This window comes from Rana temporaria, chromosome 11, assembly GCF_905171775.1.
Source record: "Rana temporaria chromosome 11, aRanTem1.1, whole genome shotgun sequence".
NCBI lineage: Eukaryota > Metazoa > Chordata > Amphibia > Anura > Ranidae > Rana > Rana temporaria.
Window position 1 is genome coordinate 91396244 of NC_053499.1, and position 16346 is coordinate 91412589.

General features: G+C 46.0%; 1 protein-coding gene across 1 annotated transcript in view; it reads right to left on the reverse strand.

The window, feature by feature from the left end:
* LOC120916886 (latent-transforming growth factor beta-binding protein 3-like) overlaps positions 1-16346 on the reverse strand; it is a 2124401-nt gene that overhangs the window by 832146 nt on the left and 1275909 nt on the right. Inside the window, 2 exon segments of the mRNA XM_040327823.1 lie at positions 9132-9260; positions 12255-12386. Of these exon segments, the coding sequence (XP_040183757.1) occupies positions 9132-9260; positions 12255-12386 (261 nt within the window).

The following is a 16346-nucleotide window of genomic DNA, read 5'->3' on the forward strand; positions in this document are numbered from 1 at the left end:
TGTGCAGCATTGTGACTAGCGGTGTATTTGGTTACTGCTGAATTTTTGCCTCTTTCGTTGCATTACCTCTGCTACACACATTAACAAAATTTCCTGAAAGTTTCATAACTGGTGCGATAAACCAGTGGCCCCCCAAAATGACATATTAAAGCAGGGTGTTATCTAAAAATATACTTTCATAATAGTGTATTTGGTTACTGCTGAATTTTTGCCTCTTTCGCTGCTTTACTTCTGCTACACACAATGACAAAATGTCCTGAAAAAAAGTTTCATAACTGGTGCGATAAACCAGTGGCGACCAAAACGACAGATTTTGTTATATACCTTCTTCCACATACACTGCGCTTCTCTAGAGACTTTTGTCACAGGGTCATTTAAAAAATGACAGGCAGAGGAATAGGCAGGCCCTTCCGCAGGGTGGTAGGGGTAGGGCAGGAGCACCAGGCTGGAGCAAAAGTGGGAAGTGGCACAATGTTAGGTGCACTCCTTTCAGCTTTGCGTTTACAGGCAGATCAGTGGCTAACACCGCTCAATTTGACAGTTGGTAAAGTGGTGTGCGACAACGGTGACAATCTGCTGAGCGCACTGAAACAGGTCAAAATTACACACGTGCCATACATGGCACACGTCCTGAACTTGGTTGTGCAGCAATTCGTTGCCAAATATCATGGGCTCCAGGACGTCTTGCAGCAGGCCAGGAAATCTCGGCCCATTTCAGAAGATCTTACACGCCCATGGCTCGCCTTGCTGACATTCAGCGGCAACACAACCTGCCCGTCAGACGTCTTATTTGTGACTGCCCGACGCGATGGAACTCAACATTGTATATGCTTGATAGGCTGCTCCAGCAGAAACATGCAGTGTACAAACTCTGCGGCAGGACAGGTTCTGGGGAGCTTGGTTTATTTGCACCGCGCCAGTGGCTGCTCATGCACAACTCATGCAGGCTTCTGTGGCCATTTAATGAGATCACCAAACTGGTCAGTCGCAGCCAGGGCGCCATCAGTGACATCATACCTTACCCCTTCTTTCTGGAGCGTGCATTGCGTCATGTTATTGATCAAGCCGCCGAGGAACAGGAGCAAGAAGATGAGGAAGTCGCAATGCTGGATGAATTCCCAGGGGGGGGCTACGCAATCTCATACGTAATTAATACTTGTTACTACAAATACTATATGTACTCTCAAAGTACCTGAGCTATATTGCCTCTCATACGCAATTAATACTTGTTAATACAAATACTATATCTACTCTCATAGTACCTGAGCTATATTCAAATATGCAATTAATACGTGTTACTACTAATACTATATGTCGGGGATATGCAATTAGCGGACCTCCAGCTGTTGCAGAACTACAAATCCCATGAGGCATAGCAAGGCTCTGACAGCCACGAGCATGACACCCAGAGGCAGAGGCATGATGGGATTTGTAGTTTTGCAACATCTGGTGTCAGAGCCTGTACTCACCGAGACCGAGATGCTGAGGGCGGCTCACCTTTGCGACCCTGTGCAGACCACTCCCTGGAGTTGGGACAGAGGAGGGACGGCACAAGGAGGCACCGGTGCCGGGAGCTGGCAGGCAGACTTGGTGCAGCTGACAGAAGCAGGGCAGGTGCAGAAGACTGGAGACAAGTGTTGGTCAGGCAGGAACTGGTAGGTAAGTCTGGTAGGGTCCACAGGAGATGAAGGCAAATCCGAGTCACAGGCCGAGGGTCAAGGGCAGGAGAGTTCAGAGGGAGTCCATGAGAGCAAGCCAAGGTCAAGGGGCAGGAGACAACAGCAATCCAGGTAACATTAGCCAAAGGGTCAGAGGTTCCAGGTGAGAGGAGAGTCGTCAGGAATTCCGGGTCAAAACAGGCAGGTACGGCAACAGGTAAACACATAGGAGCTGAAGACAAACCAGCAACCTGTTCAGGGAAGGCTGCTGGTTTAAATAGGAGTGTCCGGCCTCTGATTGGCCCCAGGGTTGCCGCATACCTGCACGTGCGCGCTTCCACGCACACGGCGCGCTGCCGTACCGCGCATGCGCGGGAGCTCAATGGAGCCAGGAATGGAGCCCTGACAGTGCCCCCTCCCAAGGGGCGGACTCCGGACGCCCAAACTGTCCATCACCTCAGGGTGCTCCGCATGAAAGGCCCGAATCAGACGAGGGGCATGGAGATTTCGGGAAGGCTCCCAGGAGTTGTCTTCAGGGGGATACCCCTTCCATTTGATGAGGTATTGTAATTGTCTTCCTCTCTTCCTACAATTCAAGATGGCCTCCACCTCAAATTCCTTTTCCCCCTCAATCTCCACTGGTGGTGGCGGCAGTTCTTCTCTACCGTTGAAGGGGTCAGACACAACGGGCTTAAGCAGGGAGGCGTGAAACACAGGGTGGATCTTGTAGGACCTGGGTAAAGCCAACTCAAAAGCTACTGGGTTGATTTCTCGCCTGATCTCAAATGGCCCGATGAACCTTGGACCCAGCTTCCGAGAGGGAATAGGTAACTTGAGGTTGGTGGCGGATAGCCAGACCTTCTCACCCACTTTGAAGACAGGGCAATCCTTCCTCCCCTTGTCATGGAACCTCTTATAGTCCTGCTGAGCTTGCTGCATGCTTTCCTGTAACTTCTGAAAGTTTTGCTGGATGCAGGTCACACGTTCCTGGACCGCTGGCACAGATGTTTCCGGGATGGAGTCCGGCAAAAAGGAAGGGTGGAAACCGAAGTTAGCCCAGAACGGGGTTTGGTTTGTGGAAGAATGTATGGAATTATTGTAAGCGAACTCGGCTGTAGATAACAAGGAGGACCAATCGTCTTGGGAGACTGAGCAAAAGCATAGTAGATACTGTTCTAGCGTTTGATTAGTGCGCTCTGTCTGGCCATTACTTTGAGGGTGATAGGCCGAGGACAGACAGATCTTCACTTCCAAAGCTCTGCAAAGTTCCTTCCAAAATTTGGATGTGAATTGAGTACCTCTGTCAGATACTATGCTTTTGGGCACTCCATGGAGCTTGATAATCTCTTTAAAAAAGATTTTGGCTGTGTCTGCCGCGGAGGGCGTACCCACCATGGGCAAGAAATGCGCCATCTTGGACAGACGGTCCACCACGACTAGGATCGTGGTAAACCCGGCTGAAGGAGGCAAATCGACAATAAAGTCCATGGAGATGTCAATCCAGGGCCGTTCTGGGATAGGAAGGGGTTTCAGCAGCCCCCAGGTCTTCGTGTTTGGCCCCTTACTCCGCTGGCAGCGAATGCAGGAAGAGACATAATCCTTGCAGTCGGACCTCCATTTAGGCCACCAGAAGGAGCGAGAGACCAGTTCGGAAGTTTTACGGGTACCAAAATGGCCAGCCAATTTACGATCATGGAAGGTGCTGAGGATTAACTGTCTTGCTCCTGTTGGAACAAAAATCTTCCCACGAGACCACAGCAGGTCGTCCTTTTTCTCCAAGGAGGAAACCTCATGATCAGGGCACCGTTGGCATGCGGTCTTTAGAGCAGTCAACAAATCTGTTTGAGGGAGAAGCAAAAAATTTTGAGGTGACAGGATCGTGCTGGGCTCGGAAGTATCGGGCGTCTCTGGAAACATCCTGGAGAGGGCATCAGCTTTTCCATTTTTTGCGCCAGGACGATAGGTAATATGGAAATTGAAGCGAGCAAAAAAAAGAGCCCAACGGGCTTGTCTGGGCCTAAGGCGTTTTGCAGACCGTAAGTATTCCAGGTTCCTGTGGTCAGTGAAAATGATAATGGGATGCGCTGCCCCCTCCAGCAGGTACCTCCACTCCTCCAGTGCAAATTTTATGGCCAGTTGTTCTCTATCGCCTACATCGTAATTGCGCTCAGGAGGACTTAGTTTCCGAGAGGCGTAGGATACTGGGTGAAGAAGCGACTTCGGTCCCTGTCTCTGGGAAAGAATAGCGCCTGTAGCAGATTCCGAGGCGTCCACTTCTAGAACAAAAGGTAACGTAGAATCCGGATGACAAAGTACAGGTGCCGAGGTAAAGGCCGCTTTGAGTTTGATAAAGGCCTCCTGAGCCTCTTGTGGCCACTGGAAGCGGTGCCCCTGGCGGGTCAACTTGGTGATGGGAGAAACAATTGATGAAAAACCGATGATGAATCGTCTATAAAAATTGGCGAAGCCAATGAAGCGCTGAACGCCCTTCTTGTCTGTTGGAGGTGCCCACTCCTGGATAGCACTGATTTTCTGGGGATCCATGGCTACCCCATTCACAGAAATGATGAATCCTAAAAATTGCACTGATGTCTTTTCGAACTCGCATTTTTCTGGTTTGAGATAAAGCCGGTGTTGTCTCAAGATGGTGAGAACCTGCCTGACATGTTGCCGATGTAATTCTTTTGTGGCTGAAAAGATGAGAATATCGTCCAAGTAGACTACGAGGAAGTCATCTAAAAATTGTCGAAAAATGTCATTGACTAGATGCTGGAAAGTGGCGGGCGCATTACAAAGCCCAAAGGGCATGACCAGATACTCGAAGTGCCCGAATCTGGACCTGAACGCAGTCTTCCACTCATCTCCTGCCCTTATTCGGACCAAATTGTAGGCGCCCCGGAGGTCCAATTTAGAAAAAACCTGAGCTGATCGGAACCTTTGAAAGAGCTCGGGGATTAGAGGCAGCGGGTACCGATTCTTGATGGTAATTTTGTTTAACTCCCTATAATCAATGCAGGGTCTAAGCGATCCATCTTTTTTCTCGACAAAGAAGATCCCCGCCCCCGCTGGCGAGGAGGAGGGACGGATGAACTTCTTACTTAAATTTTCTTCAATATAGGCCTTGAGGGTCTTCAACTCAGTCTCTGACAAGGGGAATATGCGCCCAAAGGGAATTTCAGATCCGGGCAAGAGGTCAATGGGGCAGTCATATGACCGATGTGGTGGGAGACAATCGGCTTGTTTTTTGTCAAAGACATCCTTGAAGTCTAAGTAGGCTGGAGGAACATGCTGTAGGTCTTCAGGTGGAGTAGCTAACGTGGAGCAGGAGACTGGAACGGGTGCGAGACAGTGCTGGGAACAGTAGGTGGAAGGGAAGCTGACTTCTTTCTTGAGCCAATCAATGCAGGGCAGATGAACTTGTAGCCAAGGGAGACCCAGAATGATAGGGAACATGGGGGACGGGATCAAGTCCAAACAGAGGAACTCCCGGTGCCCAGAATCTGAGATGGCACAAAGAGGAAGGGTTTCCTGGGTAATCAATCCGGAACGGGGAAGAGAGCCGTCAGCCAGATGAACTTGCAGCTGAAAATCCTTGGTACGGCAGGGGATACGCAGCTTTTGGGCCAAGGATGAGTCCAAGAAGCAGCTGCAGGCCCCGGAATCAATTATCGCCGGCAGACGTGTTGCCCCTTCCGGGAGCTGTAGGGAAAGAAAGAGGATAACATAAGTCTGAGGCAAACTGGTAACAGGGAAATTGATAGCAGATGGAGGTTTCGACTTACAAGGCCTTACTGGGCAAGTGCGCAAAAAGTGTCCGGCGGCTCCGCAGTACAGACAGAGGTTAGATTGACGCCTCCGGAGTCTCTCTTCTGGAGTCAGAGGGGCCCGTACTATACCAAGCTGCATCGGCTCTGGGTCGGGTAATGAGGTGTTTGGTGGAGCTGGGTGAGGCGGAGGTACTGGAGCATATCTTGGTGGAACCCAGTTAGGCCGGTTGGACTGGAACCTCTCCGAACGACGTTCTCGAAGGCGCCTATCCAGCTGAGTGGCGGTTTGGATTAAATCCTCCAGAGAGGCAGGGGGTGCCGACCTTGCAAGCTCATCCTTTAGGTTCTCAGAGAGACCCTGGCGGTATTGGTACCTGAGGGCCAGCTCATTCCAGCCTGTGTCAGCAGACCACTTTCTAAATTCGGCGGTGTAGTCTTCCACCGGCCGTCTCCCTTGATTTAAGCTGTGCAGAGTACCCTCCGCTGTGGCTGCACGTAGAGGATCGTCGTATAATTTCCCCATGTGGGTGAAGAAGGTGTCCATAGAGTCAAGTATTAGACTGCGTTGTTCCATTAAGGAGTGTGCCCATGCTTGAGGCTCCTCAGAAAGGAGAGAGATTACGAATCCAACCCTAACAGCTTCGGTCGCAAAAGTTCTAGGTTGCAAGGCCAGGTAAAGGGAACAGGCATTCTTGAAAGCCCGGTATTTCCGGCGGTCGCCTGAGAATCGCTCGGGCATGGAGACCCGGGGTTCGGGATTACTCCCCATCATGGCAGGGCTTGCAGGAGCTTGGGCAGCAGAAGGTCCGGGTGAAGAGGCTAGGGCTGCAGCGGATGGACCTGGGGAACCGGCCAGTTGTTGGAGGCGGCCATCAATCTGGAGGTAGCCTTCCTGAAGCTTCTGGACTGCCTCTGTTAAGGCGGAGACCTGTTGGCACAGCGTCTCAAAGGGTGAGCGCGCCCTGTCGGTCTCAGACATCTGGCTGGTTTGTACTGTCAGAGCCTGTACTCACCGAGACCGAGATGCTGAGGGCGGCTCACCTTTGCGACCCTGTGCAGACCACTCCCTGGAGTTGGGACAGAGGAGGGACGGCACAAGGAGGCACCGGTGCCGGGAGCTGGCAGGCAGACTTGGTGCAGCTGACAGAAGCAGGGCAGGTGCAGAAGACTGGAGACAAGCGTTGGTCAGGCAGGAACTGGTAGGTAAGTCTGGTAGGGTCCACAGGAGATGAAGGCAAATCCGAGTCACAGGCCGAGGGTCAAGGGCAGGAGAGTTCAGAGGGAGTCCATGAGAGCAAGCCAAGGTCAAGGGGCAGGAGACAACAGCAATCCAGGTAACATTAGCCAAAGGGTCAGAGGTTCCAGGTGAGAGGAGAGTCGTCAGGAATTCCGGGTCAAAACAGGCAGGTACGGCAACAGGTAAACACATAGGAGCTGAAGACAAACCAGCAACCTGTTCAGGGAAGGCTGCTGGTTTAAATAGGAGTGTCCGGCCTCTGATTGGCCCCAGGGTTGCCGCATACCTGCACGTGCGCGCTTCCACGCACACGGCGCGCTGCCGTACCGCGCATGCGCGGGAGCTCAATGGAGCCGGGAATGGAGCCCTGACATCTGGAGGTCCGCTAATTGCATATCCCTGCTATATGTACTCTCAAAGTACCTGAGCTATATTGCCTCTCATATGCAATTAATAATTGTTACTACTAATACTATATGTACTATCAAAGTACCTGAGCTATATTGCCTCTCATACCTTTCTATTAGTTGCCAGTACAACTTGTTTATTATATGTGTATCCTCAAAGTACCTGAGCTCCACTATCTCTCATATGCAATTAATACTTGTTACTACAAATACAATTTACTACGTGCTTGACAGAAATATAAAATACTTATAGGCCTTGTCCTAATTGTTGAACATGTTCGCTCTAACTTTTCTATGCTAGGGGTTGATGCTATTTCCTAGTGGCCTAAATACATCTCAACGTGCTAAGGTTGATATGATGTAGAGAACCCCCAAACTCCTGTTGCTAAGAGTGATGCCTAGGGTCCCTTACTGATAATCACCTGAATGTAGTGGTGTATTGGGATATTGACCTTGAACTAATTTTCAACGCTAAGCCTTGGTCGCATGTTGTAATGCGTCCATGCTTAGTAGCTCAACGCCTTTCTTTATGTGACACAGAGATGATTTATAGATCCCCCAAACTCCTGTTGCGAGGAGTGATGCCTGGGGCCTAATACTGCGTTGTCGCATAGAGCATCGCATTGAATTCCTTGCTAACTGCAGTTGTGGTTCACTCCGTTCACCAGTGCTGTTACAATGCCTAATGTACCACCAGCCACAGAATACAAGGTTGTTTGCTGTCAGGTGAACACCTGTGGGCTATTTTTTGGGGCCTGTAATGGGCGACACTTACTTCTGTATCCAGTGAACAGCTTAATGTACCTCCAGCCACAGAATACAAAGTTGTTTGCTGTCAGGTGAACGCCTGTCGGCTAATTTTTGGGGCCTGTAATGGCCGGCACTTACTTATGTATCCGGTTTTTCACTTAATACTTCTGGTAGGTCAGTCTCCATGGGACTATTTGTGCACAGCTAGTAAGTATTTTGTGGCTGCAAATATGACCTGCAGGTTTTTAATATTCGCCTGCCATTAAAGTCAATGGGGCCTGCTGCGAACTTGCGGTTCGCGGACATTTGCGAAAGTTCATGGTTAGCGTTCGCGAACCGCCACGTCAGATGTTCGTCCATCTCTACTCATATCCCATAATAAAGGGTCTATTGTAATAAAACAAAATGTGAAAATTAGGAAATTTAAATATTTTATCATTGCAATAGCAAATACAATTTTCTGTTTGCTTTATTAGATGAAGTAGCAGAGACGGGGTTGGGTAACTATTACTGGATAAAAACTCAGGACAAACTAGTCCGTGGGTAGTGCTTCCATCTTTAGTCTGCATATAAGGTCTGTACTATGTGTATAACTATCTTTAATATATACAGTATATATACACATATACTTAATAACAGGGTGAGTGTGTGTGAAGGGTGGAGGTAATTTTGAAAAGCTAGTTAAACGATTTAGTTACAGGAGCTCTAGCTAGCTGTAGTAGTTCAATCGCCCAGAGGCGATTCAGTTTGCATGCGTTGCGCTATTCAAGTCATTCATTCATTCATTTAATAGTCCCTTGCTTGATAATCCAATCCAAACCATTGTTGCTGATGGTAGAAATTCTTTGATTTGCATCACAAAGGCATCTTGCACACTGGAGCTCAGTACAGCATTTTTTTACTCATCTAAAAAGTGATTTTTTTTACTCATCTAAAAAGCAGCCCATTGTTTACAATGTGCCTGTACACGTAGGTATATATTCATATTTATGAGTAAAAAAAAAAAGACGAAAATCTGAGTTTGCGGGCAGTATTTTGCGCTGGTACACGCAAATATGCATATATGCAAGTACAGGCATGAATACAACATTCTGGGAGCTAGAATGCGAGAATACAATTATTCGCAAATGCATGCAAATATGTCCAACATAAATATGTGACATTATATCTAAGAATGCAAATGTTTAAACATCAGTACCATGTGCAAGAGGCCTTACTGTACGTACCACTGCTGAGATCAACATAAGTTGGACATCTGGCATTTTTTTTATGCATTTTCTAAATTTTAGAAAAACTCCTCATTTCTGCTTACCTTCACACAATAAAGGCCTTCTGTTCTTTATTTTGTATCCAGTCTGACATTCACATTTATAGTAGCCAGGAAAATTGACACAGCTGCGAGATTCTCCACACATTCCCGACCGTAAGCACTCATCAACATCTGAGATAAACTATATTGTTAGAAGAGTAATAGGACTTCTGACAAAGCAACTAACATTGTATTGCTTCTATTCAAGGACATTTGTTGGCTATAAACATTACACAATGGTCGGGTGTAAGCCAATCTTTTATTTTTTTCAGATTAGCAAACAGCCATGCATGCTTAGTTTGCACAGTAACACTGGCACCTTTACAGGACAATATCATAGGAATTAGTCTTACTTACTTAATTATTGCTAAAAACATCTAGTACACTGGTTGTTTATGGGGAAAAAAATTGTTGATAACTAAAGGAAAAAAACACAGTATGAAGTACAACACACTAAGGAACATACACTAGATTTACAGTTTCATTTTTTTTCCATGGAAAATCATAGGCATACTATAAAGAAGGGTAAGGGAAGGACTGGGAAAGGGAAATAGCCTAAGAGGAAGCTATTTAGAGAGAGGTTACTTATAGCAACAAGTGATGATCTTCACCAAAGTATGATACAACTTAAATTTTTATTCCAGTATCAAAGTGGTATATAAAAAGTGCAGTTTTTAGAACTTTATGAGACAAAATGGAATCATTTAAAAAACATAGATTGTCATGGACATAAATAACAAACAGGACTCACAGGTTACAAAACATAAACACAGCACCAGTCCGGACGTAATTGGTTCAGCCACAGGTTATATGCGCACCATCCAATTGGGTTCATGAATTTATTTGGCAAAAATTTATAAAAGAAGGAATATTGTATGAGTCAGGTAATAATTACTTGATCACCCCTTCTTTTGCACAGCCAATGGGTGCTTTTACTAGTGGCTGAACCCGGTGAGTGAGGGAGAGAAAGAGAAGGGAAGGGCTGTCTAAATTTGGCCCAAAAATATCTTGAGTAGCTTATTTGTTGGTATGAAAGTAAAAAGCATGAACATACACTGGAGTATAATCAAGCAATTCTATGGGAATTCATATAGATTGCATTAAGGTAGTCCTGGCTAGGAGTATCCTGTTGAATCCGTAGGTATCCAGTAATCAGAGATAGCTCTGGTTCAGCATTAATTTACTTTGTACATAGACAGTTCTGTCATAAATTGCAGAGGAAGCGGTACTAGTAGCCTGGTATAGTTAGATGGGCATGGTGAGTTTATGCACTGAGGGTAATAGTGTTAAGGTGCAGAGTACCTGAATGGTACTGGCAACCGGTAACTTAAACAAGTATAAGGATGTTAATACGTTACCGCCATGCTGCCACTCTCACTTTTTGTCAGTCCATTGCTTGGTCCATAGGCATTTACTGATGGAGTGAAGTAAATTGGCCGATCAGCTTGGTAGGGGTATCGTAAGATGTGTCGCGAATCACGAACAATCCCGATGGTTTGATCAGCTAGTGATACTAGTACTGCAGTGGTCAGTATACTCCAGAGATTCATCGCTCCATGTACTGCATCTTGCTCGTCTTACTCACGGGGAACGTCACGTGACTGGCGCAGGGTGATGAAGTCAACGCGTTTCGCCGTGCTTAGTGGCTTGGTTTCATCTCGGACGTTACCTGTCAGCAGCGACTGCACTTATTTATACAGAAATCAGATGGTGATTATCACCTTGGGAGAAGTGGAAAGTCAAGGAACATGTCTAGTCCCGTTGTGGATAATATAGCAGATGGTCCGTTGATACAGTTCTTTTAAGTTCTATATCGTTGCTGCTCCATGTTAGGGGACAGGTTGTCGCCATACATTAAGGCGCTCCCTGTCCCCAAATTGGCTCGGCAGTACACACGACCCAACCAATTTTGGTACTGTGTTATTCTAGAGGGTAGAATGTTGTGGAAATTGTGTAAACAAACATTTAAGGGGAAAAAACGGGGAAAAATCACAGGGTAAGGGAGTGGAGACACACAACAAGTAAAACATGCATTTTGCCAACATTGCCTATGTCAGTAAGTGGAAGGCATAGTTTGGGGGGGGGGCAATATGAAATAATACAGGAATTTAGAACCTTGACAGGTCCACATACTTGCCAAGCTCACATCAATGGAAATTCATTAAGTCAGTTAGGGAGATTAGACAAGGTGTACACAAGTATTTTCAGCAAGGGGAGGGAATATGTAGGGGGAAAGGGGAAGGAGGAAGATGAATCTCGGCATTGTGTGTGTACAATTACACATATGACTGCCAGGTAATCGAGTCCAGGTGAAATGGTTTTATAAAAGAAAAATAAGTAACCTCATTCTAAATAGATTTCTCTAAGGCCTAGTACACACGAGAGGATTTATCCGCGGAAACGGTCCGAGGGACCGTTTCCGCGGATAAATCCTCTGGCGGATTTTGATCTCATGGTTGTACTAACCATGAGATCAAAATCCCCGCGGAATTCCGTCCGCGGTGACGTGTCGCGCCGTCGCCGCGATGATGATGTGGCGACGTGCGCGACGCTGTCATATAAGGAATTCCACGCATGCGTCGAATCATTACGACGCATGCGGGGGATGGATTCGGACGGATTGATCCGGTGAGTCTGTACAGACCAGCGGATCAATCCGTTGGACTGGATTCCAGCGGATCGATTTCTTAGCATGTCAAGAAATTTTTATCCGCTGGAAATCCATCCCCGGGGACAAAAATCTGCGGAAACAGATCCGCTGGATCGTACACACCAGGGGATCTATCCGCTGGAGCCGGTCCGCGGATCAATTCCAGCGGATCGATACTCTCGTGTGTACGGGGCCTATGGCTATTTGCCTTTCCCAGTCCTTCCCTTACCCTTCTTTATAGATATGCTTATGCGGTTACAGCAACAAAACCCAACAGGGTACATGATCAACTATAGGTATCTTCACTGACACCTATAAATTAGCGAATACTTGACCTCCCTTTCCCCCAATATTCCCCTTAGTTTTTATCATAGGCATACTAGCCTGATAATGGTACTAAGATTAGGTATAATATTATTAGACATATATCTTGTGGCAAACAAGAGACAAGATAGAAATATATAAAGTTCTCTTACCCACACAAGATCTTGATCCATGTGTTACATTCAGTCTGTACCCATGATGACAATGACAGTTAAATGAGCCAACAGTGTTGAGACACAATCCCTTTCCATGACCACATGGGTCACTTTTACATTCATCAATGTCTAGGGTACAACAACAAAAACACATTGCATAGAGTATTAGAAAAAATATTTATTTTAGTTCAAGAATCATAACTTTATTGTATATGTTGTAATTGTAAGTGTAGCGGGGTCGCCCTATCAGAGACTATTGATAGGCCTGCACCCCTTCCGGAGTTTGAGCCACACCTGTATATATGTTGAGATGCTTTAAAAGTTGTGCATTGTGGGACCAGAAGTACCGGGAGATATGGACTCCATTGACACTTAGTATAAACAGACTACACTTCCCACAAAGAAGACATCCGGGAACTGCTAGAGCCAGGCCTGGCCAAAGGTTCTGTACATTAACTGTTTTGCAGAACTACCCACTAGGGGGAGCTCGCAAGCATAGACTGCCTAAGTAACATAAGCCAATAGCATTACCTTTTTTACTTTTCCCTTTATTATTAGATTCCCTTTATTTACTTGCTGACTCATGCAAGGGCCCTTGCAGAGTCATTGTGTGTTAATATAAAATGTGAAAAAATGCGCATACCCAAAAATACACTCAATAAAAAAGCAGCAAACTCAAAATGTTATACAACATAAAAACGAATAGTGAAAAATGGGAGTTGCGCTAAAAAACCTTATATGTAAGTGACCATATAAAATAAAAAAATTGTGCTAGAAACACCTCGTAATGATGACCAAAAGGTCAAATGTGTAGATAGTCCCAATAAATGTAAACATACAAGATTAGTAAAAAAAGGTGTGTAATTGTCCAAACAATATGAAATGAATCCAATTCCGTAACAAATGCTGGATCAAAATCGGGGAAAACACGTTCAAGCTGACCCTTACCAAAAGAATAGATCCTTATGAATCAAAATAGGCAATCCGTGATGTAAGCAATTGAAGATCCAACTTAAGACGGTTGAGAAGCTCCCACATCAATGGACTCAGCCCAGTAGAAAAGGAAAAAAAACAAAACAATAGTGCAAAAACGTATGGCAAACAGACACTCTGGCTTTCTCCCGGTGACTAATAATGACAGACACTGTGAAGTAAAGCTGAAGCACCACCACCATAGAGACACACTGACCCTTACCGGAACTTGGCGACCCTCAAGGGATCAATAATGCATGGTAGTGTGTTACAGCTGTCAGCAAAGAGGCGTTCCAAACTGGTCTCATTATTTCACCAATATCCATGGACCTTCTTCCAGCATCACATACATTGTGATTCCCAGTAAAATCAGAACCTACAGTTTGATGCTCAGCAACAACAGAACCTTCAGGGCTTGTGATCCAGTAAAAATTGGCTTCCACTTATCTGAATGGTTTTAGCAGTCTTTTCCAGGCCCTGTGGCTGCTTTTTTGGTTTTAGCAGTCTTTTCCAGGCCCTGTGGCTGCAGCCACAGGGCCTGGAAAAGACTGCTAAAACCATTCAGATAAGTGGAAGCCAATTTTTACTATTAGTCACCGGGAGAAAGCCAGAGTGTCTGTTTGCCATACGTTTTTGCACTATTGTTTTGTTTTTTTTCCTTTTCTACTGGGCTGAGTCCATTGATGTGGGAGCTTCTCAACCGTCTTAAGTTGGATCTTCAATTGCTTACATCACGGATTGCCTATTTTGATTCATAAGGATCTATTCTTTTGGTAAGGGTCAGCTTGAACGTGTTTTCCCCGATTTTGATCCAGCATTTGTTACGGAATTGGATTCATTTCATATTGTTTGGACAATTACACACCTTTTTTTACTAATCTTGTATGTTTACATTTATTGGGACTATCTACACATTTGACCTTTTGGTCATCATTACGAGGTGTTTCTAGCACAATTTTTTTATTTTATATGGTCACTTACATATAAGGTTTTTTAGCGCAACTCCCATTTTTCACCATTGTGTGTTAATACTTGTGTATGATTAGTATGTTACTCAAACCCCTTTCATTTGCTTTACCATATGCACAGTAAAGTTATTCTTTGGTTTGAATATAGTAATTGTGTGACGTGTATTTACTCTTGGGAATCACCTACAGGAAAAGGTAATAACATCATTGCATTGCCTTTTGCATGTTTTATGTATGTGTATGCTATTGCGGCCTCAACCAAGTAGGGGTCACAATGCCTTTGCATTCATTAGGTGTGCCAAGGGAGAGCTCAAGCTATTTAAAGAGGGGTGAATCAGTTACTGAGAGTAGATCCCAAATCTAAACAGCGGCTCCTCCGGGGGTAGCACTACACGTGGGGGCTCGTCCGGGATTCTACTTCTCAATAAGAAAATATTTTTTTTTCTCTCCCCCTCAAATTGAGCCTCACCCTTACCAAGATCTGCCATGGATGCAGCTGAAGTCCATGGTGCAAAGATGAGAATGTTCCCTTAGAGACTGGCCTAGTGATAGAACTCAAGGGAGAAGCTTGGACCGAAGAGAAACTATTCCAAGTCCTGAAAGCTTTATCCACAGACAAGAAGTTCTTGGTGGTAGACACAAAGGTAGATAACACAAATCCACATACATATGCCCTATGTAAATGTAAAAAAGAACTTCCAGACTGTTTTAAAAACCCCAGTGTAAAGACCACTGATAGCGTGGAACGTATTCTAAAACACCCAACCGGAGAGCAAGACAGTCCTACTTCTTCTAGTACATTGACGTCCACAGGGGTTACAGGACAAAAGGCAAAGGGGTCTGACACCACACCACTAAAAGACATCAGCCCAGAGTTATGTGCTGTTCTGGGAGAGATTGTGGCCCAGTGCAAGAAAGATTCCCCGGATTACCCGATGACAGGATATAGGAAGCTTAGAACCTTCTCAGGAAAAAATCCTGTGCCATCCTCGGAGGACGGTTTCGAAGAATGGATGGACCATGCCACTCAGGCTCTGGAGGAGTGGAGAGTACCAGAGCCGCATAAGAAGCAACGGATTATGGTGAGCCTTCGAGGGCCAGCACTAGAGGCCATACCAAATCATAAACTCAGTAAAGATGATTGCACTGCTCAAGATTATTTAGATGTTCTGCAAAATGTGTTCGGGAGAACTGAGAACACTAGTGAGCTCCACTACCAACTAGAGCGCTGTTTCCAAAAGAAAGGGGAAAAGTTGTCTGAATTTGTCGGCCGCCTGGATAAGATCCTGCACCAAATTCTGTTGAAGAAGGGAATAGATCCAAGAGCGGTGGATGGAACCAGGGTCCGACAAGTTATAAGGGGAGCCCAGCCCATGGATCCCATTGCTTTCCAGTTACGAACCCAACAAGGGAGCGGGGTATTGAAATACCCTGACCTGATTCGGATCATCCGACAGGAAGAGGTCTTACTGGATCAAAAGAGTAAATGCCAAGCACCAGAGACCCCTGCACAAGTTTGTATAGTGGCCACAGAGGACCATGACACTCAAGTCGAGCTTTTGAGGACACAGGTGTCCCAATTGACGGAAATGGTAGCTGCCTTGACCAGTCAAGCGGGGTTCTCCCCTTAGCAGACCAGAAGGGAAGAGTCAGAGAATCCCACTTATGGACCCTATGATCAGCAAGGGAAACCAAAACAGTTTACATTCTGTTTCAATTGTGGAGGATAAGGCCACACAAGAGAAGTTTGCCCCAACCCGATTAGGGCAAATCAACCAATGCGCCGGCCGGCGGAAAACTCCAGAGGGCCCCGGTGAAGGAGTCAGCCGGAGGCCCGCCTATTGTAGACAACTCCAAAATGAAACCGAAGCAAAAAGGAAGATTTCCTTCACGGCCACCTCCCACTCCCCACTCACGTGGATGGGTGCGAGCCAAAAAGAATTTTCGCAAAGAAGAAATAAGGGTACAAGTTGCAGGAAAAGGAGGGAAGATTACACCTCGAAAGTTCCCTGAAAGTTTAGTGGGGCCTTCCCCGTTAGTACCCATCCAAGTGGAAGGGATTTACACCAAAGCTCTCCTGGACACCGGAGCCCAAGTGACCCTTTTATACAGAGACTTCTATGATAAATATCTTTCCCACTTGCCTTTG